Source organism: Balaenoptera acutorostrata, chromosome 10 (genome assembly GCF_949987535.1).
Source record: "Balaenoptera acutorostrata chromosome 10, mBalAcu1.1, whole genome shotgun sequence".
Classification (NCBI taxonomy): Eukaryota; Metazoa; Chordata; class Mammalia; order Artiodactyla; family Balaenopteridae; genus Balaenoptera; species Balaenoptera acutorostrata.
In genome coordinates, this window is record NC_080073.1 from 60,262,838 (window position 1) to 60,290,802 (window position 27,965).

The 27,965-nt window shown below is 35.6% G+C and overlaps 1 protein-coding gene across 1 annotated transcript in view; it reads right to left on the bottom strand.

Annotated features, from left to right (window-relative positions):
• The window catches only part of KHDRBS2 (KH RNA binding domain containing, signal transduction associated 2), a 713,320-nt gene that overhangs the window by 23,466 nt on the left and 661,889 nt on the right, over window positions 1-27,965 (bottom strand). The window contains exon 8 of the mRNA XM_007186974.2: window positions 1,543-1,601. Coding sequence (XP_007187036.1) covers window positions 1,543-1,601 — 59 coding nt within the window. The remainder of the gene's footprint in view (window positions 1-1,542; window positions 1,602-27,965) is intronic.

A 27,965-nucleotide genomic window follows, 5' to 3' on the forward strand; every position in this document is an offset into this window, starting at 1 on the left:
AAAAAAGAAATCTCATACCCTATTACCAACTATGCAGTCAGATATCATCAAACTCATCCCTGCCATTGATTTCAGTGCATGTAATTCTGTAAAGTAAAGTTCATAGGGGATTTTTCCTCAAATTTATGTGCCATGTGTAAAAAACAATAACTGTATTTTGCAAATAAAAATTCCATTTAAAAAAGTGATTTATAAATAATAATATATCTTCTCATTAGAATATAAGCTTTAAGTGATTGTTCACTGCAGTATCTCCAGGATTGAGAACAATGACTTACATGTGTTAGCCATTAAATAAATATCTGTTATGTGAGTAATGTTCTCTGACCTTCTACTGAATCACATGGTTTATAGTCTGGCACAATTTTTATATGTAGGAATACGTTTCTCAACAGTAGACAGCAGGAAGCAGGGAGGGACAATATCTATCGTGTACACCATCGTATTCCTGGAGACTGACAATACCTTTGTGCACAAAAGACAAATGTGCATTTTTACTATAAAATGGAGATAAAATTCTTCAAATTTCAATATATTATAAAGAAAAAAATAAGAAAATATATGTAGGTACTCAGCTTATGGATAGCAGCGATTGTGATGGTGGCTTATTTTTATGCTCCTACTTCTGAGTTGGCCTCATGAGAGTCACCAGAGAAGTGACTTGGTTTGGTACCTCTGGTTCCAAGGAGGGTGCACTTCTTTTTCTCTGATGTCTGGACCTTCCCTTCCCTGTCCTGATGGAGCACTGCACCTTCATCATGTGGAGCCCTGAACACAGGCAATGTTAATCATCTCCTTTACTGCTGCTCATAAAGAGGAATAGAGTGGCCTTGGTATTATTTTAATAAAAATCCAGGACTGGGAACATTTAAATGAGTGTTATTTTTCAAGGCAGTCAACTGGTGATGCTGAACATATATTTTCAGGAACCAGAAACTACACTTCTAAGTGATGTACTATATTGATATATCATAGGCACTCAACAAATCTTACTGAATTGTTAACTTTAAGTGGTTTTTAAATTAAACAATGTAATTTTGAAATTAATTTTATAGACTGATATTTTTATTGACTATTAATTCTTATGAGTCAATCATTATTTGGCACTTTCAGGAACTACACATGCTATAAAAATAACTTAAAAGTTACAATTTCTGCCCTTCAAAGTTTTAAAATCTTTTAACTGTATATTATTCTAATGATCATCGTGATAGCAGAAAGACAGCATTGCTGTCATATCAATGAGTCAGACAATGGACACAGTGAAACATGTAAGAAAGACACTATTCTTAATGTTCACTGTTGCTGTTGAAAGTTTTCTATGATTGTGATTAATTACTTTTGAAATTTTGATCAAAATGGATCTGTCCAATTTTCTGGCACTGGCTCTCTACATCAAATCTCACCCTGGAATTACATAAATCAATGTAGTCTGGACTTCTGTAAAAACTGGGGGTGGGGGGAAAGATAGAAGTAATTTCTGAGTTGTCAGTGACTGATGGATGTTTTGATTTCACAGTTTTAGTAAAGTAAAGGTCTTACCGTAGCTGTTATAGGCATCCTCACTTACTCCATGACCATAGTCATAGTACTCAGGCACACTGCAATAGATTTAGACAGCGATCAATGTTACTGTATTCAGGAGGAATCAACCCAAAAACTCATACGGAATTTGAATGCAAAATGTGTGCTAAGGTAATATCCCAAGAATCTCTAGGCATAAATCACATATTTGAACATAAATAATAGTAGAATAATATTCATCAAATAATAGAATTCAAAGAATATTCAGTAAGAAAAATACAGGTTATTGACAAAGAGTGCTATGATTTTCTCACCCCACCTCAGTACGTTATCTTTATCCTCCATTACATAAATCAAATTTCCTCTAAAGCACAAGTATGATACTTCAAGAGAAGAGTTATAAAAGGCCTATTTCCAAGAAAAGTGCTACACAAGATGACAATCTGGTCAATTTGGTGTGGGTTTTAATGCAATTACCTTAAGAAATATACAATTTCATCTTCACTTCCAAACACTGAAATTATATTTATACTGCCTTCCAACTCTTCCACAGTATGTCCCTAGGCTTCTCAAATGCATTAGCTATTTCTTCTCATTTAATATCTTGCTAGATGCTTAGCCTAATGTTACCAAGTCACAATTTTTAAAAACACTATACAAAAAGTAGAAATTAATTTAGCTTAGAATTTGGATAATTAATGCATATTTTAATTTTATTTAGGGATCTAAAAATATTTGTGATACACTGTATTTTTCACTCAAATAAGCTCATTCATTTAAAGTTCTCTGCCTCATCTATACAACGGAATATTACTCAGCCATAAAAAGAAATGAAATTGAGTTATTTGTAGTGAGGTGGAGGGACCTAGAGTCTGTCATACAGAGTGAAGTAAGTCAGAGGGAGAAAAACATATACCATATGCTAATACATATATATGGAATCTAAAACAAACAAAAAAAAATGGTTTTGATGAACCTAGGGGCAGGACAGGAATAAAGACTCAGACGCAGAGAATGGACTTGAGGACATACAGAGGGGAAAGGGTAAGCTGGGACGAAGTGAAAGAGTAGCACTAATATATATATACACTACCAAATGTAAAATAGATAGCTAGTGGGAAGCAGCTGCATCACATGAAGAGATCAACTTGGTGCTTTGTGACCACCTAGAGGGGTGGGATAAGGAGGGTGAGAGGGAGATGCAAGAGGGAGGGGATATGGGGATATATGTATACATTTAGCTGATTCACTTTGTTGTACAGCAGAAACTAACACAACATTGTAAAGCAATTATACTCCAATAAAGATGTTAAAAAAAAAAAAGGAGATGCCTCCAATGGAATAAAAAGAAAATGTTCAAATTCTTTTACAAAGTAATTAAAACAATGAATCAAAACCTGACAAAACTGCAAAAAAAGAAAAGGATGGTTCAAATCAGAAACTGATCATATTATTGAGTTCACTGGACTATCTGAAAATAAGATGAAAAGATGTTTAGTTAAATTTCACATCCATTTTTCTTTTACTTTACTTTTATTTTTTTCTATGTTTATTGAGGTATAATTGACAACTAAAAAGTTTTCTAAATGTAAGTTTTACATCATGATGTTTTGATTATATATACATATATATGTTGTGAGATGATTACCAAAATTAAGCTAATTAACATAGAAAAATAAAGTTCTCTGCCTGAACCTTAATTTATAAGCTATGTATTTATACATATATATTTACATATATAATTTGTATATATAAATTTATAAATCATTTCAAGATATACTAATTCGTCTAAGTATATAAAAGTGTGGCAAGAAAATGGCTTAATATCAAATACCAAATTTCATAAGGGCTGAGGGTGGGTGATAGATGACAAAGCGTTAGGTTGGAAGGAAGAAAGAAAGGCCTAAAATTATTTGGTTGTTATTATCCTTCAAGACAATCCCATAGGTCTCATTATATTAAATACTTGAGATTTCATTGATAGTAAGGAAGGAGAAGCAAAAAATAAAATAAAAGTCTGTATATTAGAGATGAAAAGAGAGATGGACAGAAGTTTGGTTATTTTTATCTTTCTGGGAGGCAATTGATAAGGCACTAATTCAATTTCAGTATAATGTAGCTGCGATAAAAAAAGATAACCTAGATTTCATTGCCTAGGATAATTATATACAAATTCTCTAAGAAAAATGTGGTAGTAAGTTTTTCTCCCCATCTTTCTAAGACTTGAGATTGTAGAAGTCTAAAGTCATTGGCTGCTGGCTGGATGTTTATCTTAATAGAAATGATGCAACTCAGTTGAGAACCCTCACATATGTATAGCAAAGTCCTGAAAGTTTTTTCACTGATTTCCGGGATGATCAAGAATTGGCCGTCATGAGAATGTGATTAACAAGCAGCATTCCCATGTATCAGGATGAAGAGAAAATGAGGGCACTGAGAGCAGCTGTTCCCTGCCTTCCTCACAATCAGTAAATTTCTCATGAGTAAGCCTGATTATGTTTCCCAAAGTGTGTTGTATGAAGATCAGTAGCAACAAACACTATCTAGTAGCATTACTATGTTTCTAAATGGATTTCAATTTTGATTTCAATTGATGAAGCTGAGAGGGAAAAAAAACAGTAGTGACAGAGACCATGACAGAGAAGCTGAGTTATTGTCTACCATAAATGATACATACACACCAAGAGGGAATTTTAACTTTCAAAACTCTAAAAGGGGAAAATGAAACATACAAGACATTTGTAAAATAATGGATAATGCAAAATAATGGAAGAATAATGGATAACAACCTTAATGGACTCTTCCAGAGTCCATACCTTTGCTTATCCAAATATTACTTCTCATTTCTCCCAGAAGAAAATATTTAGGTGGACAAATGGCCACACAGTGAGTGAAATATACTCCTCAGCCACTCTTGCAGCTAGCTGTGCCCTTGTGGCTGTGTCAGGAAACACGGGATGTGCACAGAAATGAAGCTATCAACCTTGAGTTCATTTCCAAATGAAGAACAAGCTCCTCATCTTGGACTTGTTCACAGTCACCTCCTCAGATGGTAAAATGCACTCAAAGTGATGATCTAGTATCTACCATGCAAATACAGATAATGCTAGGAAGTCCTGCACTGCAGCACGGGAGGAACTTGTGTCTAAATGATCACATTGGAACAGACTTACTCTAAATCACTGCCTACCTCAGGGATTGTTATGAGGGAAAAAATAACTTTTTCTGTTTTTTGAGCCACTGATTTTTGAATCTCTGTTACAACAATATAGTCAAAAATAAAAATAAGTATGTAGAAGTGTAGAACTGCCATTAAAAATCTCAAAATATGGGCTATTAGTTCACTGAGAGGGTGGAAAGTGTAAGGAAAAAAAGTACTGTAGGATGGAAAGCTGATGACCCTTGTTATGCCATCACCAGTGAAAACCTGAATGGCAGGCTATAAACCTAGATATATTTTGGCACTATGGGAAAAAGCTGGACAAAGCCCAACTGTTGATAAACCTTGCTGCTTTTTTAAAAGGTTTAAAGAAGTTATGAGGTCAAATAAGAATGGGCCATTTTTCCAGAAGAAACAAAATTGAGTAGAGCTTTGCTAAGGGAAGTTATCTCTGCCTAATTTATGTGTTAGGTCTATAATTTAAAAATGAGAGAAGGTTAAGAAATTTAGGGCTTAACAGGATTAGAGAAGTCAACTGTTTCTGTATTCCAATAGCAAGAGACAATGAGTGTTGTTCAAAGATGCCCTTACATCTTCCCATTAGACTTTGCTACCATATACAATCCCAGGGGCAACCCTCGGGTCCTCAGACATGTATGGAAGCATGTTGCAAAAATTGTGAAGTCCCAATGAGGGCATGCTCTACTTTAATCATTTCAGTTATGCCCAGAGATAAGACCATTTACCCATAGGGATAAGGAAGGACCTTCTGCTAAATCTGGCTTAACTCCCAGAAAAGAGAACCAAGGTTGCCAGATGCACTCACCAAAAAATTTATTTCAATGCTGTTGCTTAGATGCCTCTTAACCTCTGCTTAGCAGGATTTTGTAATTGTTATTGCCTGTGGAGTGTTTCCCAAAGGACCTTTCTATTGTAGTTATTCTGTTCCTTTTACACTAATTTATATTGCATATTTTGTATGGGAAAGAAGGTCAAGAGCAAGAAAGATATTCTATCATTTTATAGGTTGTGAGACTTCAAAGAACCATATGAAGATCTAATCTTCCCAGACTCCAGATTTTGATCTGGTTGCAGTAATTGGAATTGAACTTGGATTTTCTCTCTTAGGCAGAAGGTAGGTATTTTTTTATGTTTGTTTGAATGAGAAGACGGGTATTCACTCATATTTGGATGATGAGACGGCTGGGCCACAGAAGACTTCAAGCTGTTCCAAAATCCATTTGGCTCTTCTTTCAAAAAGAGAGACTGACAATCTCAAGACTACATTTTCTAGTCTTCCTTACATTTGAGTGTGGTCATGTGCAGAGTTATGTATACAAATTCTTCATGATTTGCATAAAATTAAATTCACTGTCCTCTACTTCTTTTCAGCTTTCATGTAACTGGCTGCAAACATCAATGATTGGAGCCACTTTGGAAGACGTTAACGATGGTGTAACGGACGGTATCTTAGTATTTTCCAAAATTTATTTGTTGAAATCTCAATCCCCATTGTGATGGTATTAAGAGATGAGACATTTGGGAATTAAATTAGATCTTGAGGGTGGAGCCCTAATGAATGGATTAGTGTTCTTAAAAAGGGGGACCCCTCCAGAGAGTTCTCTTGCTCTCTTTCTACCATGTGAAGATACAAGAAGACAGCAGTCTGCAACCCAGAAGAAGGCTTCACCAGAACCCAACCATGCTGGCACCTGACCTGGGACTCCCAGCCTCCAGAACTATAGGAAATAAATTTCTCTTGTTTATAAGCCACCCAGTCTATGGTATCATGTTATAGCAGCCTGAACTAAGACAGGTGGCATTCCACTAGCCTGGAAGCCTGAACAGTGTCATGGAGCAAAGCCCACCTACCTGCCTTGCTTTATTATGTGTGAAGGAGATAAATGTTTCTCTTGCTTGGGCCACTGAATTGTGGATCTCTTTATAATGGAAGCTTAGCCCATATCCCAAATAATAGAGTTGGCAATTAAAGCAATCCCTTGAAGATGAACAGTTATTCAGTAAATATTTGTCCAATGAATAAATTATTAAATAAAAGAATTCAAAATAATAGAACATTTTGCTAAAATATCATTATAAAATTTTGTGTATGCTTCAGAAGTGATGTCTACTTACATCAACAACAATGGGGACAGTAAAGAAGAAAAGCAAGCCACAGGTACAATAGCCAAGATATGGAAGCAAACTAAATGTCCATTAACAGATGAATAGATAAAGAAGATGTGGTATATCTATGCGATGAAATACTACTCAGCCATAGAAAAGAATGAAATTTTGCCATTTGCAACAACATGAATGGACCTGGAGGGTATTATGCTTAGTGAAATAAGTCAAAGACAAATGCTATGTTTTCACTTATATGTGGACTCTTAATTTTTTTTAAAAAAAACAAACAAATACAACAAAACATGAACATACTCACAGATACAGAGAACAATCTAGTGGTTACCAGAGAGGAGAATCATAGGGGTATAGGCAACATCAGTGAAGATGATTAAGAGGTACAAACAGATGTAAAATAAGTGTAAAATAAGTTACAAGAATGTAGTGTTCAGAAGATGGAATACAGTCAATATTTTATAACAACTTAAATGGAGTATAATCTATTAAAATATTGAATTACTATGCTATATATAAATTGAAATTAATATAATATTGTAAGTCAAATATAATTCAATAAAAAAACAAAAATAATCACTCTTATTTTCTGATATGAATGAAATTCAGGTTAAAAGTTTAAAAATATTGTAACTGACCTATGCATGTGTAATTTTTATATTATATTATTTTTCAATTTTAAAAGCACATATGACTTGGCTAGAAAAAGTAAACTATGGTATTAGCTCTATGACTTTCATTTCATTATTTCAGAAAGCCATATTGCATTACTTTTGTTTTAATTTATCATGTTATTTAATTATGTTACATACAAGTTAAAAGTGGACAAATGAATTCAAACACAACAAGGTTATTTAATTTGAATGGACATTATTATTCCATCTTATATTTTAGAAACTATAGCAATCAAGGTTTGTAAACACACTGTTACAATTAGGGAGGTGTTAATTAAAATTATGACAATTATTGGTGGTTTGGAATATAATTACTCTGGTAGTTAGAATGGATATAATTTTCCTAGGAACTGGTGTATATATATAAAATCAGGATAGAACACGTTAGCTGCATTAACTCATTAATCCATGTCTAGTTATTCATAAAAAATTCTACACAACATTTTGGCTTTTTGACATCAAGGTTTAGACACTAATAAACATTTGGAAAAAATAAATAAAAGTTTTGGCAGAAAAAAATACCAGATTAATTAATTAATGGTTGATTGTAAAATTTGAAAAAATCAGAGATGGAAATTTTCAGTTCTTTTTTGGAAGAAGAGCATTTTACCTTAAATAGGTTATGTTAGCAGTTTACTAAGACAACTAATTAAATGGAAATGAACACAATAGAAAAAATTAGGATGAAATTTGGTTTCTAGGAAACCAAATAATACCTTCACCATAATCAAGCTATTTTTGAAGCAAGTGAGTCCACCTGTGCCATGTTGACACTGTCATTTCCATCATGCTTCTCATCCAGCGCTTGGTGCTCATGTTCCTGTGGTCAGAGCACTGATGCTGGGACAGACCTGTTCACAGGTCAGTCAGACTAACCAAGTTTGCAAATGAAATCTTTTAGATGTTCACTTATTGCAAAAAGAGATATTGGCAGTAATATAAATGAGATCTCTGTTCCATAGGATGTGTTCATATAATCAAACCAGTTAGACCTGTAAAGTGGGGTGGAAACAGAGGAGGCAATTTGTTAAAAAGCAACACTTTGCTTAATTTTTTTAACTATCTACTTTGGTAGGATATAAAAATTATCAGAGATGATTGAACACTTTACGAATACACCAGAGATGGCTTTGGCCTGGTAAGATTAAAACTCTCACATTCATAGTTCCCAGTTTATTTTGTTTACGCATTGTGTCCTTCATTTCAACCTTTTTCTGATTCTTGACTAAGCTGTAGATTTTGCGGTATGAAAGTAGGACAAATAGATGAGTGTGAGTTTCAATTAAAGCTTTAATGATTATTTTCTGAATTGAGGAGAAGTGAAAACTACAAAATAATATTTCAGATGAAAGGATAAAGGGATTTAATTAAGGTATTAATATGAAGGAAACATAACTACCCAACTATTCTTAGCACTTAAGTGGGTTCTCTTAATGTTTGTTCTCTTAAGCATTTACTCTGCAACTTTGTTATATTGTGCATTTACACTGTATTTCCAAGGTATTTGTTAAGTAAAGATAAATTTACAGCCCAGCCCCCACCCTCAAATTGCAAATTGATAGTTCATTTTTAAAATCCATTTATATGATGATCAAATCCTTCTGTTAAATTTCATAAATCTTCATGAAAGTTCCATTTACAAAGCTGGGAATCTAGTGTGTAGATTAATGAGGGCATCACACAGGTTCATGAATCAGTTCTCACCACCAATGACAACCTCCCTCAGTGTTATTCAGGACATTAACCAAACATTGGTGGGAAGGAGGCATGAGAGACCCTTCACCAAACAGCTCAAGACTCCACAGCTTTCTTCAATGTCATGTTACCTACTAATTCTCATAGCTGCTCCCAGATCTTCCATGGGGGTGGGTGGGGCGGGGGACATCTCCTATTATTTCCAGCACTGAAGGTGAAGCTTGCCAAAATAGGATCAACTTTATGCTTTCATTAGAGAATATGACCTATTTGCAAATAGGTTCTTAAAAATGATTTTCATTTGTCCATATTTTCTAGAACAAACCTTACCTTCCCACAGAAACTAGCTGCATTGTCTTTCCTCTCTCACTTCTCAATATATTCTTTCATTTTCATTATTCCTGGCTACACATGTAACAGTACGATAACCATTAAAAAACAGAGCAGCTACATATAGATATTCAGTCTATTCTGTAAAACACTAAAAATCAAACAGGTGGCACTGAAACAGCCCTCATGGAAATTACAATCAAGCAGAAAAGCAATTAAACAAGAGATAAGGAGTGACTCATTAATTTTTTTCATTCATCAAACCTAGAAAAGAAAGAGAAATTAACTACTCAAGTGAAATGGAATGAAGAAGACTGACAGGTATGGCATCAGCACCAATCAAGGCTCAGAGGCAAGAAAAAGCATGGCCTGAGCAGCTACTCCTTCAGAGCAGGAGGGGGTGAGTGTGAGCGAGACAGGGCTCAACAACAGATTTGAGAAAAAGGCAGGGGTCACATCTTGAAGGACCTTTATTAGTCATGGTCAGGAGTTTGGATTTTACCTTACAAGGCATTGAAGACAAGGAATGATTTAAGAAGGAGACAGGAGGAGCTTCAAGATGGCAGAGGAGATCACCTTCCTCCCCACAAAAACATCTACATGTGGAACAACTCCTACAGAACATCTACTGAACGCTGGCAGAAGACGTCAGACCTCCCAAAAGGCAAGAAACTCCCCACGTACCTGGGTAGGGCAAAAGAAAAAAGAAAAAACAGAGACAAAATAATAAGGATTGGACCTGCACCATTGGGAGGGAGCTGTAAAGGAGGAAAGTTTTCCACACACTAGGAAGCCCCTTTGTGGGTGGAGACTGTGGGTGGAGGAGGGGGGAAGCTCCGGAGCCATGGAACAGAGGGCAGCAACAGGGGTGCAGAGGGCAAAGCCAAGAGATTCCCACACAGAGGATCAGTGCTGACCAGCACTCACCAGCCCGAGAGGCTAGTCTGCTCACCCGCCGGGACGATTTGGAGCTGGGAGCTGAGGCTCGGGCTTTGGAGGTCAGATCCCAGCGAGAGGACTGGGGTTGGCTGGGTGAACACAGCCTGAAGGGAGCTAGTGCACCACGGCTAGCCAGGAGGGAGTCTGGGAAAAGGTCTGGAACTGCCGAAGAGGCAAGAGACTTTTTCTTCCCTCTTTGTTTCCTGGTGCGCTAGGAGAGGGGATTAAGAGCGCTGCTTAAAGGAGCTCCAGAGATGGGAGCAAGCCGCAGCTATCAGTGCAGACCACAGAGACGGGCATGAGATGCTAAGGCTGCTGCTGCAGCCACCAAAAAGCCTGTGTGCAAGCACAGGTCACTATCCACATGTCTTCTCCCGGGAGCCTGTGGAACCCGCCAATGCAAGGGTCGCATGATCCAGTGACAACTTCCTTGGGAGAGCACACAGCGCACCTCAGGCTGGTGCAATGTCATGCCAGCCTCTGCCATCACAGGCTCACCCCGCACTCCGTAACCCTCCTTCTCCCCGGCCTGAGTGAGCCAGAGCACCAAAACCAGATGCTTCTTTAACCTCATCCTGTCTGAGTGAAGAACAGATGCCCTCAGGCAACCTATAAGCAGAGGTAACGCCAAATCCAAGGCTGAATCTCAGGAACAGTGTGAACAAAGAAGAGAAAGGGAAATCTCTCCCAGCAGCCTCAGGAACAGTGGATTAAATCTCCACAGTCAACTTGATGTATGCTGCATCTGTGGAATACGTGAATAGACAACGAATCATCCCAAATTGAGGAGGTAGACTTTGGGACCAACAATATATATATATATATATTTTCCCTTTTTCCCTCTTTGTGAGTGTGTATGCGTATGCTTCTGTGTGTGATTTTGTCTATAGCTTTGCTTTTACCATTTGTCCTAGGGTTCTGTCTGTCCATTTTGTTTTTTATTTTAGTATAGTTTTCAGTGCCTGTTATCATTGGTGGATTTGTTTTGTGGTTTGGTTGTTCTCTTCTTTCTTTCTTTCTTTTTTTTAAATTACTGAAAACAATATTTTTTAATAATTATTTTTTGTTTTTTATTTTAATAACTTTTCTATTTTATTTTATTTTATCTTTTTCTTTTTCTTTTTTGTTCCTTTTATTCTGAGCCATGTGGATGACAGGCTTTTGGTGCTCCAGCCAGGCGTCAGGGCTGTGCCTCTGAGGTGAGAGAGCCAACTTCACGACACTGGTCCACAAGAGACCTCCCAGCTCCAGGTAATATCAAACGGAGAAAATCTCCCAGAGATATCCATCTCAATGCCAAGACCCAGCTCCACTCAACGACCAGCAAGCTACAGCGCTGGACACCCTATGCCAAACAACTAGCAAGACAGGAACATAACCCAACCTGTGAGCACAGAGGCTGCCTAAAATCATCATAAGGTCACAGACACCCCAAAACACACCACCAGACGTGGACTTGCCCACCAGAAAGACAAGATCTAGCCTTATCTGCCAGAACACAGGCACTACTCTCCTCCACCAGGAAGCCTACACAACCCACTGAACTACCCTTAGCCGCTAGGGGCAGACACGAAAAACAGTGGGAACTATGAACCTGCAGCCTGCAAAAAGGAGACCCCAAACACAGTAAGTTAAGCAAAGTGAGAAGACAGAGAAACACACAGCAGATGAAAGAGCAGGTAAAAACCCATGAGACCTAACAAATGAAGAGGAAATAGGCAGTGTACCTGAAAAATGATTCAGAATAATGTTAGTAAAGATGATCAAAAATCTTGGAAATAGAGTGGAGAAAATACAAGGAACGTTTAACAAGGACCTAGAAGAACTAAAGAGCAAACAAGCAATCATTAACAACACAATAAATGAAATTAAAAATTCTCTAAAAGGGATCAATAACAGAATAACTGAGGCAGACGAACGGATAAGTGAGCTGGAAGATAAAACAGTGGAAATAACTACTGCAGAGCAGAATAAAGAAAAAAGAATGAAAAGAATTGAGGACAGTCTCAGAGAACTCTGGGACAATATTAAATGCACCAACATTCGAATTATAGGGGTCCCAGAAGAAGAAGAGAAAAAGAAAGGGACTGAGAAAATATTTGAAGAGATTATAGTTGAAAACTTCCCTAATATGGGAAAGGAAATAGTTAATCAGGTCCAGGAAATATAAAGTGTCCCTTACAGGGTAAATCCAAGGAGAAACACACCAAGACACATATTAATCAAACTATCAAAAATTAAATACAAAGAAAAAATAGTAAAAGCAGCAAGGAAAAAGCAAAAAATAACAAACAATGGAATCCCGATAAGCTTAACAGCTGATCTTTCAGCAGAAACTCTGCAAGCCAGAAGGGTCTGGTAGGACATATTTAAAGTGATGAAAGGGAAAAACCTACAACCAAGATTACTCTACAAAGCAAGGATCTCATTCAGATTTGACAGAGAAATTAAAACCTTTACAGACAAGGAAAACCTAAGAGAATTCAGCATAACCAAACCAGCTTTACAACAAATGCTAAAGGAACTTCTCTAGGCAGGAAACACAAGAGAAGGAAAAGACCTACAATAACAAACCCAAAACAATTAAGAAAATGGTAATAGGAACATACATATCGATAATTACCTTAAATGTAAATGGATTGAACGCTCCAACCAAAAGACATCGACTGGCTGAATGGATACAAAAACAAGACCTGTATATATGCTGTCTACAAGAGACCTACTTCAGACCTAGGGACACATACAGACTGAAAGTGAGGGAATAGAACAAGATATTCCATGCAAATGGAAATCAAAAGAAAGCTGGAGTAGCAATTCTCTTATCAGATAAAATAGACTTTAAAACAAAGACTATTACGAGAGACAAAGAAGGACACTATATAATGATCAAGGGATCAAGACAAGAAGAAGATATAAAAATTGTAAATATTTATGCACCCAACATAGGAACACCTAAATACATAAGGCAAATACTAACAGCCGTAAAAGGGGAAATCGACAGTAACAAAATCATAGAAGGGGGCTTTCAAGCCCCACTTTCATCAATGGACAGATCATCCAAAATGAAAAGAAAAAAGGAAACACAAGATGTAAATGACACATTAAACAAGATGGACTTAATTGATATTTATAGGACATTCCATGCAAAAACAACAGAATACACTTTCTTCTCAAGTGCTCATGGAACATTCTCCAGGATAGAACATATCTTGGGTCACATATAAAGCCTTGGTAAATTTAAGAAAATTTAAGTCATATCAAGTATCTTTTCTGACCACAATGCTATGAGACTAGATATCAATTACAGGAAAAAATCTGTAAAAAATAAAAACACGTGGAGGCTAAACAATACACTACTTAATAACCAACAGATCACTGAAGAAATTAAAGGGAAAATCCAAAAATTCTAAGAAACAAATGACAATGAAAACATGATGAACCAAAACCTATGGGACGCAGCAAAAGCAGTTCTAAGAGGGAAGTTTAAAGCAATACAATCCTACCTTAAGAAATAAGAAACATCTCAAATAAACAACCTAAACTTACACCTAAATCAACTAGAGAAAGAAGAACAAAAAAATCCCAAAGTTACCAGAAGGAAAGAAATCATAAAGATCAGATCAGAAATAAATGAAAAAGAAATGAAGGAAATGATAGCAAAGATCAATAAAACCAAAAGATGGTTCTTTAAGAAGATAAACAAAATTGATAAACCATCAGCCAGACTCATCATGAAAAAATGGGAGAAGACTCAAATCAATAGAATTAGAAACGAAAAAGGAGAAGTAACAACTGACACTGCAGAAATACAAAGAACCATGAGAGATTACTACAAGCAACTATATGCCAATAATGGACAACCTGGAAGAAATGGACAGATTCTTAGAAATGCACAACCTACCGAGACTGAACCAGGAAGAAATAGAAAATATGAACAGACCAATCACAAGCACTGAAATTGAAACTGTGATTAAAAATCTTCCAACAAACAAAAGCCCAGGACCAGATGGCTTCACAGGCGAATTCTATCAAACATTTAGAGAAAAGTTAACACCTATCCTTCTCAAACTCTTCCAAAATATAGCAGAGGGAGGAACACTCCCAAACTCATTCTGCGAGGCCAACATCACCCTGATACCAAAACAAGACAAAGATGTCACAAAAAAAAGAAAACTACAGACCAATAACACTGATGAACATACATACAAAAATCCTCAACAAAATAGTAGGAAACAAAATCCAACAACACATTAAAAGGATCATACACCATGATCAAGTGGGGTTTATTCCAGGTATGCAAGTATTCTTCAATATACGCAAATCAATCAATGTGATACACCATATTAACAAATTGAAGGAGAAAAACCATATGGTCCTCTCAATAGATGCAGAGAAAGCTTTCAACAAAATTCAACACCCATTTATGATAAAAACCCTCCAGAAAGAAGGCATAGAGGGAACTTACCTCAACACAATAAAGGCCATATATGACAAACCCACAGCCAACATCGTCCTCAATGGTGAAAAACTGAAACCATTTCCACTAAGATCAGGAACAAGACAAGGTTGCCCACTCTCACCACTATTATTCAACATAGTTTTGGAAGTGTTAGCCACAGCAATCAGAGAAGAAAAAGAAATAAAATGAATCCAATCGGAAAAGAAGAAGTGAAGCTGTCAATGTTTGCAGATGACATGATACTATACATAGAGAATCCTAAAAATGCTACCAGAAAACTACTAGAGCTAATCAATGAATATGGTAAAGTAGCAGGATGCAAAATTAATGCACAGAAGTCTCTTGCATTCCTATTCACTAATGATGAAAAATCTGAAAGTGAAATTAAGAAAACACTCCTATTTATCATTGCAACAAAAAGAATAAAATACCTAGGAATAAACCTACCTAAGGAGACAAAAGACCTGTATGCAGAAAATTATAAGACACTAATGAAAGAAATTAAAGATGGTACAAATAGATGGAAAGATATACCATGTTCTTGGGTTGGAAGAATCAACATTGTGAAAATGACTCTACTACACAAAGCAATCTACAGATTTAATGCAATCCCTATCAAACTACCACTGGCATTTTTCACAGAACTAGAACAGAAAATTTCAAAATTTATATGGAAACACAAAAGACCCCGAATAGCCAAAGCAGTCTTGAGAAAGAAAAACGGAGCTGGAGGAATCAGGCTCCCAGACTTCAAACTATACTACAAAGCTACAGTAATCAAGACAGTATGGTACTGGCACAAAAACAGAACTATAGCTCAATGGAACACAATAGAAAGCCGAGAGATAAACCCACACCCATAGGGTGACCTATCTTTGATAAAGGAGGCAAGCATATACAATAAAGAAAAGACAATGTCTTCTATAAGTGGTGCTGGGAAAACTGGACAAGTACATGTAAAAGTGTGAAATAGAACACTCCCTAATACCATACACAAAAATAAACTCAAAATGTACTAAAGACCTAAATGTAAGACCAGACACTATAAAACTCTTAGAGTAAAACATAGGCAGAACACTCTATGACATAAATCACAGCAAATCCTTTTTGACCCAGCTCCTAGAGAAATGGAAATAAAAACACAAATAAACAAATGGGACCTAACGAAACTTAAAAGCTTTTGCACAGCAAAGGAAACCATAAACAAGATGAAAAGACAACCCTCAGAATAGGAAAAATATTTGCAAATGAAACAACTGACAAAGGATTAATCTCCAAAATTTACAAGCAGCTCATGCAGCTCAATATCAAAAACACAAACAACCCAATCCGAAAATGTGCAGAAGACCTAAATAGACATTTCTCCAAAGAAGATATACAGATTGCCAACAAACACATGAAAGAATGCTCAACATCATTAATCATTAGAGAAATGCAAATCAAAACTACAATGCGGTATCATCTCACACCAGTCAGAATGGCCATCATTTAAAAATCTACAAACAATAAATGCTGGAGACGGTGTGGAGAAAAGGGAACCCTCATATACTGTTGGTGGGAATGTAAATTGATACAGCCACTATGGAGAACAGTATGGAGGTTCCTTAAAAAAATAAAAATAGAACTACCATACAACCCAGCAATCCCACTAGTGAGCATATACCCTGAGAAAACCATAATTCAAAAAAAGTCATGTACCACAATGTTCATTGCAGCTCTATTTACAATAGCCAGGACATGGAAGCAACCTTAGTGTCCATAGACAGATGAATGGATAAAGTAGATGTGGCACATATATACAACGTAATATTACTCAGCCATAAAAAGAAATGAAATTGAGTTATTTGTAGTGAGGTGGATGGACCTAGAGTCTGTCATACAGAGTGAAGTAACTCAGAAAGAGGAAAACAAATACTGTATGCAAACACATATATATGGACTCTTAAAAAGAAAAAAAAAGTTCATGAAGAACCTAGGGAGAAGAAGGGAATAAAGACGCAGACCTACTAGAGAATGGACTTGAGCACCTGGGGAGTGGGAAGTGTAAGCTGGGACAAAGTGAGAGAGTGGTAGTGTATATATGGACATATATACACTACCAAGTGTAAAATAGATAGCTAATGGGAAGAAGTTGCATAGCACAGGGAAATCAGCTTGGTGCTTTGTGACCAGCTAGAAGGGTGGGATAGGGAGGGTGGGAGGGAGGGAGACGAAGAGGGAAGAGACATGCGGATATATGTATATGTATAACTGATTCACTTTGTTATAAAGCAGAAACTAACACACCATTGTAAAGCAATTATACTCCAATAAAAATGTTAAGAAAAAAAAAGAAAAAAGACAGACATAAGTATATTTTGCCTTAAACAAGTCCTTCTGTTGGTGGTGTCTTTTGTTTTAGTTGCAGTATCATCAGCACCATCTACAGTATCAAGCACATAGTAGGTACTCAACAAATAATTATTGGATAAATGAATGCCTGTAGAATGGATATTTCTCTTCACAATTGCTGTCTCCCTTGTGTTTTTCCATCTCTATTTCCTTTATATCCACGAGCTTGGGTTTTTTTGTTACATTAAAACATGTGTGAGAAAATTCAGATATTAGGATAAATTATTTGAACATAATTCACAATTTATTTCATTTCATTAGATGTCACATTCAGTATCTGCAGTGTGAACTGCTAAATGCCTTGTTGTTTATTTTTTCTTACAACTTTGTAGAGATTAAAAGGAAAGAAAAGAGGATAATTACAAGTTAACTTCAGTCAGCAGTTTAAAAAAGTATTTTGGAAGATTTGATGGATCTTGAAAGCAATACATAAATTAAATTGGACGTTTTGGAGGCCCAAACTCAAATGCATAGATTATAAAGTAGCATGATTTGCTTAATTCCCTTTTTTTGCTAATGTTTTAATAACATTTGCAGCGAAAGACAGGATCAGCATCTATTAAATGCTATCAATATTTCTTTATTGATTTAAATCTTCTTTTCTACTTCCTCACTGCTTCCATCACCTGATTTTTAGAACTGAGACATTTAAAATGGAAAGGGACCTTAAACAAGAAATTAGATCATTTGTCTCTTTGAAATTCTTCTCCTACCTCTCCCTCCCAGAAGCAATAATGACTCTAATAACCATAAAAACATACATCTAATACTTTTGTAACACTTAATACATTCCAAATACTGCTAAGAGTTTACATACCTTGTCATATTTAATCATCACAACAATTTTTGAGTTGGTGGTATTGGGCAAAATACAGAATAGGAAATCTAGGTTTATCTGATTAAGTTACTTGTCCTAAGCTAACCAGGTCTTTGGTGGTAAAGTTGGAATTTGAAACTTGGTGTATCTGATGACAGATCTCATGCCCATTATATCTATTCAAATAATCATGATCAACTTTATCTACATAATGCCAGACAAAAAGAAAGGAAATAATTTACTTAACATCATTTTGATCTTGAACTAACTGTGATTAGGAAGATCAGATGAGCTATGAGCACCCCTCTACATTTACCTGTCCTCCTTATTCTCAGAAAAATCCCAGGTATGGTCAAGAACAAGAGCCTGACCCAGGCACACTAAATTCCTGATGCTCTCTTCATCCCCTCCTCAATTATTTCCTCCTCTAAGAAGCCTTCTCAGATCCCAAATAACCCTACAATGTGTTCTCACAACTCTATTTACCTCTCACATATAGCACTGTCATTTTTGCAATTTTACTTTTATATGTGCTTTTATTTACTTGTCTGTCTTCCCAATTAAGATATGATTTCCAATATTCAGGGCTATTTGGAATGTTATGTATTTACAGGGAGTAACCCAGTGCCTGACTCATAGTAAATGCTCTAGAAATGTTGGCCAAATGAGTGAATTGATGTCTTGGAACTGATGAGCTTTATCTTCATTTCAATTTAAACAGCTACCTTCTAACAGGTAGGCATCATCCAACAATCCATTGCATTGGTTACCATCAATCATTCCCTGTGTACTCACCCCTTGACTCCCCTTTCTATTTGGAGAACCTAATGCTATCATATTCTACTGAGCCCTTAGAATTCAGCTCTATTTAGAACAAGGTCTCCAACTTCCTTTACCAATTTCCGTGGTCCTTCTTTGACATAACTTCGATTAGAGTTTATCTATCATCTATCTATCTATCTATCTATCTATTATCTATCTATATACCTAAAGGTTTTGAGAGGTTTGTATCAGGAAAAGTAGATTTGGTGTTTACTTAGAAAACTTCTAGGTAGCAGAATAAAAGATTCTACTCACCTACAGAAGAATATAACACAGGTCAGGGGGCCTTAGATATGATGACTTTAAGCCATGCTAGTCAGTATGAGCCTGGGGTTTTAAAGTATAGAGATTTTGAGTTTATTATTCTTCTTTTCAACTTCTCATGGGACTGAGGATCAAAAACTTTGCCTTCTATTTACCTAGAAAATTGTGACTACATGAAATCATTCAATAAATATTTATTGAGTACCAGTACCATCCTGGGGATACAAAGAGGAAAGTTACATTAACAAATTACTTAGATATGTTGGAATAATAAATATAAGTACTGCAAGAAAGTATGAATAGATCAACACTGTGGATATTTTCAACCTACTTTCTCTCCATTTATCCAAAAAAATCTACTGAGAACCTATCATGTACCAGGTGCTGTTCTAAGTGCTAAGGAATACAGCAGTGAACAAAATAGACAAAGAGGCTGCCCTCATGGAGTTCAGAAGTAAAATAAAGGCTAAGTTAAATAATTACAAGTGCCAAGGAGAAAAGACTAAAGTGGAAGAAGAACATCAAGTATTTGAATAGGGGATAGAATTATAGTTAAAGTGGTCAAAAAAGGCTTTACTGATACATCAACATTGAACAAACACCTGAAGGAGATAAAGGAGCAAGACAGAAATTTAGGGGAAGAGCATCTCAAACAATAGGAAAATATAAAGACCATGAAGTAGGTGTGTGCTTAGGGCATTTGAGGAATGGCAAGGCAGCCAGTGTGTCAGGGCAGAGGCAAGTTTTAGGAGATGAGGTGGGAAGGAACAGGTCCATACCCGTCCCTATATGTGGTCCTTCCTAAGGTTGTCTCCTGAGCTCACTTCCTCGCTTTCTACATTCTTCACTTTTACTTCAGATCCATTCCCAGGACTCCACTGATCACAAACTAAATAATGTCTATAAAGAAATTCCTAATATAAAAACAGCAATTGTTAGAATTTCCACGTTAACATCAAGTAGCATGACTGTTTTAAAGTATTAGTTATAATATTGTAAAGGTTAAGATGTACATTTTCATCCTAATATTATAAGCTAAATATTTAATTTATATGTAATGTAACATAGTGATTTAGAGAAGGCATTATTTGAAAGCAACCAAATGTGCTTGAATTTTGATAACAAACTGTATACATGAGTTGTGGTCTTGGAACTCACTGTCATGAGTAATACTATAAGTAAATAGGAGTGAAGACATGATATTTATTGCATTGCTACCAACTAATTTCAAGAGTTTAAAAATGAAATACTCCTTGTCATGGACATATATACACTACCAAATGTAAAATAGATAGCTAGTGGGAAGCAACCACATAGCACAGGGAGATCAGCTCGGTGCTTTGTGACCACCTAGAGGGGTGGGATGGGGAGGGTGGGAGGGAGGGAGATGCAAGAGGGAAGAGATATGGGAACATATGTATATGTATAACTGATTCACTTTGTTATAAAGCAGAAACTAACACACCATTGTAAAGTAATTATACTTCAATAAAGATGTTTTAAAAAAATGAACTACTCTTAATTGTTAGAACATATGCATATAAAACACAGTTTGATACATTCAGTCATAAGGCAAAAGAAAGCATAGAAAAGAAAACATACACCACATGCAACTGAAAATTATGAGTGAATTCATATATAGTTCAAAACTCTTAATCTCATATTTTTAGAATTAAAATCACAGGTACCAATATCATTGGAGTTAGTAAGAGATTTAAATATGAAAATTGTAGAGTTTAAATTACTTAGCCACCATTATGTATACATATTTTATATTTCATATTACATTTCATTTTCCATTCAAGAATTTTTTGACTTAGAAATTCGCCTTCATTCTGAGGACAACAGGAGAATTAAAACATACAAATTAACCTTTCTGATACTAGAAATTTGTGTTCACAAATATGACTCTTTTCTTTGTTGCGAATTCACTATCAAAACTTGGTATAAATATAAACCATATCAAACCCTTAAACTCTTCTGCATAACTTTTATTTCATATATTTCTAGTACAGAAATAATCAAAAAAGATTTTTCAATGAAATTCAAAATATTTTTATTCAAAAATTGAAACATGTTGATCATTTTGTGTGTGTGCTCAAAAATATTAAATGAAATATGTTCCTTTTTGTATGTCTGTGTTTCAGCTAAAATGCAAATACCCTTTTCCACATTCTAATATCATTCTAATTTTCACAGATTTCTAACATGGGGAAAGATCAATGTCTTAGATACTATATTTCTAAAATATCTTTGAAAATCCATCAAGATTCCATAAGTAGTTTTAAGTATCTTTGAAATTTCCATTGTGTTATTTATTTGTTTATTCATTACATTCAACCAATAGTGTTACACAGAAAGCACTGTTATAAAGCAGCCATGTTTGTGTATAAATATAGTATAAATTTGTGTCTTCTAAAATTAATCAGTAAACTAAATACATTAAACATAGATGTATAACACATAGATAGATAACACAAAAAAGCTCTGCAGTTGTTTTCTGACCAGTTTGTTTTAAGAAAGTCAAAGCTATAAGTATGCCACTCAAAGGTAACCCATCATGAGACAGAAAAAGTCACCATTTCAAGAGTATAGAAGAGTAAGGTATCCATTCTCTGATCCATTTGGAGGAAAATCAGTATGTCTTATCAAAAATGATACAGAATACAGAAAAATAAGATATTTGAACTTCAAACTGAGAGCTGCTATTTTTCGTTCCTATTGAGTGTGTCATATTGGACAAGTCAGTTAATCTCTTTGAACTCCAGTTTTTTCACCTTTATGGCAATAACGATATTTACCTCAAGTATTAATAAGAACCTGTGACAGCCCCATGATAAGTGCCTAGTACATAGCAGGTGCTCAGTAAATACTAATACTGGGTGGTTGTCCAATCAATGAAGGCATAGACATAAAGCTCCTCTTTTTCATATTCATAAATGTTACACTGCTGATAGAGATTCCATCTTCTTCAAATATGCTGAAACATGAAATAGCCACATATACCCTCTTAAGTTTCAATTGATGGCATTTAATGTTCACAGAGTAAAACATAGGATGATTATTCATGAGGGAAGTGACGTATTTGTTCTGCTCGTAGGTTAAGATAGATGATATATCTAAGGCATCTAGTGTAGAATTATGATCAGCTTTGCAATGATCCTTTATAGAAAATGGATCTTTATAGATCCTTTATAGATCCTTTATAGAAAATGGATCTTTTGAGAATGCAGCCTCATGCCCCAAATGAGAGAGAAAAACATTTAGATATTCTTTTATTTTCATGATTCAGCTCTGTGCATAAATTTGTGCAAATGGTCTTTTTTATAAACACTCTTTAATCATTTTTTTTCTAATTCAGCTTATATTTTTGCTTACTATGACCCTTTATTACATAAATGAAGGGTGAGAAATTTTGTAAAAAAAAAACATTAATCTTCTGTTTTATTGTGTGGAATTATCATTAGAACATAGCAATTATTTTCTATAACTAAGACCTTCAACTGACTAATTAATTAGGCTCAGTGGTACATGATATTAATAAATGAACTGTTATATTCTTCTGGTACAAGTACACAGAAGCTATGGAACCCTAGCTTGAAATGGACATAATTTTCACTGTATACACGTATTTTTTGGTTGTATCATAATTCGTGAATATCAGTAAGATTTCAGTCCCGTAAAAATCAGTATAATTTCTAATTATTTCAATTCTTAATCTAGTTGACTGAGACTGAATTCATTGGTGTAAGCTGCACTATGGTTATGCATTAACGGTGATTTATATTCTTCTCCACTCAAATCACAAATGAAATAGTACTTGCTTTGTGTAATGTTCCAGGACAACTTGTTACTTATTAAAGGGTTATTTTCATGCACCAGACCTTGGAAATTCAAATAAGTAAAAGAGTCTGGGGAAAGACTATATGAATTGATAACAAGGATTCTACTTTTACAAGTCTTTTCTTTACATGAGGAAGCAAGACCACTTTAATCCAGAAACTCTAAGCATATAACATAAGTCAGGTGCTGTCTCCATGCACCATCAGTGTGGCATGCTTTAAATTAAATTGTAATTATGTATTTTCATGTCTTCCTATTCTCTAATTCTTAGACTGTGTGTGAATGGTAATTCCTTAGCACAGCACACAAGTCCATTTTCTATCTATGTTCTAATGATCTATGCAGCCTGTTCCCTATTACCATGTCCCATAATCTGACATGGTGGAGTGTCTCCCAAAGTCACAAATCTTTTCAGGACTCCATGCCCCTGACCAGGATCATCCTTCTATCTAGATGAAAATTCCTCTACTTCTTCACATAGGAAGGTATTCATCCTCTTCCTGGGATCCAGTTCAACAGTCAGCATCTTATTAAAGCTTTACTCAAACTCCCAGGCAAGGTGTCAGCCCTCTCCAATTGCCTTCTGTAAGACCTTGCTCACATCTTCATGTAGAATAACTCTCATTATGCCAGAACTCCTTTTTTTTTTTTTTCAAATCTCTCTGTTTCTTCCTCTAGCACTATGGTTCTCAATATCTAGTGTGCATAAGCATCACAAGGATACTGTGCTAAAAATGTACAGTATGAGCATATTATGAGCCCCGTTCTTCATATTCTGAATCAGCTGGCCTCAGCAGGGGCCCAGAAATCTGTTATTTCACTTATAGGTGTTTCTGATGCAGAAATCCAGGGTCACATTTTGTAAACAAACAAAGAAACAAACAAAAAAAAACCTACACTAATTGTGAATAAATCAACGTCTGAGCAATGTTATTTGTTCTGAATACATAGTTCCAGAAGAGTAATGTTTAATGACTGTGCATTGAATAAATGAATGAGTAGTTTTAAAATACTACATAATTTCTTTGTGAATAATTTGTAAGGTACTTGACAATACAGCCATGTAGTTTCGTGGCTATGTCTACAATTGTTCTCATGGAGTTTTAATTAGTGGTCAGTGTCAACTTAAAGTGTGTTACTGAATTTTTGTCCTTGGCACCGTATGTTTTTCCAAATTTTTTTGAAAAGTACTTAATAAAGAAATACAAGGTGTGCTAGGAAGTATAACTAATATGCTGGTTTTAAGAATTAGTATTCAAAAAAGTAGCTAAAAATCAACAACAGAAGGCTAAAAGCAAGGTGAACAGTCTCAGAGATCAATGTACATTTCTGCATTTATTTTAAAAAATTAATTCCAAAGATGCAGGATGGTGTTAGAACTGGCTCAACAACAGTTCATTTAGAAAGAACCTAGGTTTTTAGTTGAAAACAAATTCAATGAAACCCAGTAATGTGACATAGCCACTTAAGAAAGCCACATGGTCAGACGATGTTGAAGAGCTTTAAAGCAAGAAGCACAGGATATAATAACATCATTTCTTTGTACCAGTCAACTCTCATCTAATAAAATGTACCTCAAGATCACTGTGCCACACTTTAAGATGAACACTTGGACAACAAGAATGTTTTCAGAAGAGAACAACTAGGGTATTTGGTGAAATGAGAATCATGATACACAAAGAACAATTGAGGAAACCATGCCTGTGGTGGACATTCACCCTGGATACTGGCGTGTTACTGGTACAATAATATTGCTTAACAAACAATCACAAAATGTTAGCTTTACACAAAAATAAGCAATTATTTAGCTCTTGTGTTTTGGCCTGGCTGGAGGTTTGCGGCCCCTAGGCTGGGCTTGTTGGGGGCTCTGTTCCAAGTTGTGTGTGGGGCTGGGCTTTGCCTCCCTGAGGTCTGGGCTGTGTGTGTTCACTCTGGAGCTCAGACTAAGGGCACAGCAGTTACCTGGGGAAGCTCTTCTATCGCAACAACAAGAGGGCAAGTGGGAAACACACAGTCCTCTTAAGGTCTAGGCTTAGAAAAGTCATTATTCTATTAGTCAAAGCGAGATACATGATGGTGAGGAATCAGGAAAACATATTCTGCCACTTTTTTGAGAAGGCCTGAAAAATCACACAGCAAAGGGTGTGAACACAGGAGGTGTGAAGAACTGTAGTCAAGAATGCACTCTGCTACACCCTGGATTGGATATCATTAGAGGAACATTATCTTCATAAAGAAAGGCTGAAATGTGGAAGAATGCTAGATTGACTGTGTAGCTTCACAAAGCCAATTAGTGATCAATGAATATAAATAGAGATTACAGGATAGGAGATGTTACTTCAGTTTAAGAGTTTCCTAATAAGCTGAAATGTTTAAAAACATGGAGTTAAAGGGAAACAATATGGCATTAGTATAAGGGCCCAGTCTTTGGAATTGGACAGGAATCAGTTCAAAACTTGGATCTTTTGACTATTAAGCTATAAAGTCCTGGGAAAGGTAAACATTCTGAGTCTTAGTTTCTTTATTTACAACATGAAGATAAAACTATCCACCTCATTCACTAATATTTATGAAGTACCTAATATAGGCATCTGCATATAGCAACTGCTCTGTACTGTGGCTATTATTATTATTATTAGAGTCTTACTATCTTTAGAAATGGTCAAGTGTTCCTTGACTAGCCCTCCGGACTCCTCTCTTGCCTCTTTCCCACATCTCCTATAATTCAACATTACTAAATATTATACAACATAAGAATACAAGTCCACAATTACACTTGAATTCTAAATCCAAGAGCTTTGACATCAGAATTTTTTTTCTTTAATTGGGTGTGTGAAATCATTAGGTAACAAAAATCTGACCTAAAATAAGAAGCTATTTATAGTCATTGATATCCTGCTAAGTTTAGTTATTCATATTTCAATACAATAATATATTTTGGGCCTAGATGTCACTGGGGGTGATATGAAATATATAGTACATGCACTGTATTGCCTTTTTAAAATACAAACAATTCTGAATATGAAACATCTAGTTCACAGTATTGCAACTATAGGATTGTGAACCTGTATTTAGGTGCACCAAATTGTTTACTATTCTACTTCCAGCACCTAGAAAACAGCAAGTCTGTAATAAACACTAATTTAATGAAACAGTAAAATAAGATATTGCAAATACTATACTAATTATGAAAAATGAATAATATCTATATCTTATTTTAACTCTATTTCACATGCATCTGAGATAAATTCTATTCCCTTTTCTGAAGTCCTCCCAGGATCAAAAGTGTTTTGTTTTTGGTGTTCCCATCCTTATAACTTAAAGTTCACAGATCCACATTTTTTTATCTTGACCATGGTATTACAAGAAAAATATCTCCCTTCTTTCATTACTAGTGTGCAAGTGCAAAAGATCAAGACCTGGAAGGTTTTTGTTTTTGTTTTTTTTTTAAGTGCAAATTGACTAAGAAACCAAAGAAAGCAATGAAAGAACACAAAGGTTTTTCAGGAAAGGGACAAAATAGCAACAAATGGAGAACCTACTGACCGCAAACGACCAAATCAGCCTGATGCGGAAAAAGAATGATCATAATTTTCTCCAAAGATGACTAACTTCTAGATTTGATGACAACCTCAAATTCTATCCAAATACAATTCTTTTCTTATTTCTATGTGCCATATCCAGGCTTTCCTGTTCCCTTTCTATCATATTAGCTAAATGCCCTGCCACTCCCAACTATTTTATAATCTCACCTGAAGGACATGTGATCCTTTACTAATAAATCATATTTTCATTTATTTGTCTTTGCACACAAGGATACACTTGCCTGGATAAAATTTATTTCCCTGGTTAAATGGCAGCTTGGTTTCAGTTCTTCTGAGAAGATTTTTGATACTTTTTCTTAACCCTACACTTAGATGGCCTCCTATGTACTCTCAAACCCTCTGGCACATCCTTCTAGCATAGTACTCATTACATGTTATGCATTTATTTGCATGTCTGTCTTCCCTAATTGTCTCCAAATAGACCACTCCTGGATTTTAGAACATCTGTGAACAGACCACATAGTGCTCTCAGATAGCCGTTCTGAAGGACTCCATGTTACTGTGCCCTTGGAAGCATTTTCTGGATATGACTTCTTCTCTATCTTGATTATTTAGCATAGAGCAGAATTTAGAAAACATGGCCATGGCTACCTAACGCTAGTCTCTAAAGTGTTTAATTTAAAAAAATTAATTGTCAGCATGTAAAAATTAGGAAAAAATGATGTGTCAAGCTATATTTTCTGAAAATGGCCACAATAAAATTTTTCATCCTTGAACCATGCCAGTAACCATTGTATGGTGATGTCTAATACCCCTTCTCTTGAATCTGGCTGGACTTGTGACTTGCTTGTAACTAGCAATTAACAAACAAGGATGAGGCTAAGTCATAAAAGGCAATGCAACTTCTATTTTGTTCTTTGGGATACTCATATATGCTGCTCTGAACTGCCATGCTATGAGGAAGCCTACGTGACATGGAGAGCACTAAACATGAGTATTCCAAACAGCAGTTCCAATTAAGATATCAACTGACATCTAGCATCAACTGCTAGGAGAAGAACCTCCAGATGATTCCAGCTCCCAGCCATTGAATTAACCTTACCTTTTTAGACTTCCCAGCTGATGCCCCAGACATAGGAAAGTAGAAAAGGTCACGCTTATTGTGCTTTGTTAACATTCCTGACACGTAAAATCCTCAAGCATAATGAAGATGGTTAACTTGTACCACTTGGTTTTGAGGTGGTTTGTTATGCAGGAATAGTAACAAGAAAAGCTAGATTTCCAGATTTTCTTTGGGGGAAAAAAAAGAACACTACTAGGCCCTTTACCGTACATGGACTACATGGCTACAATATCCTAAAGT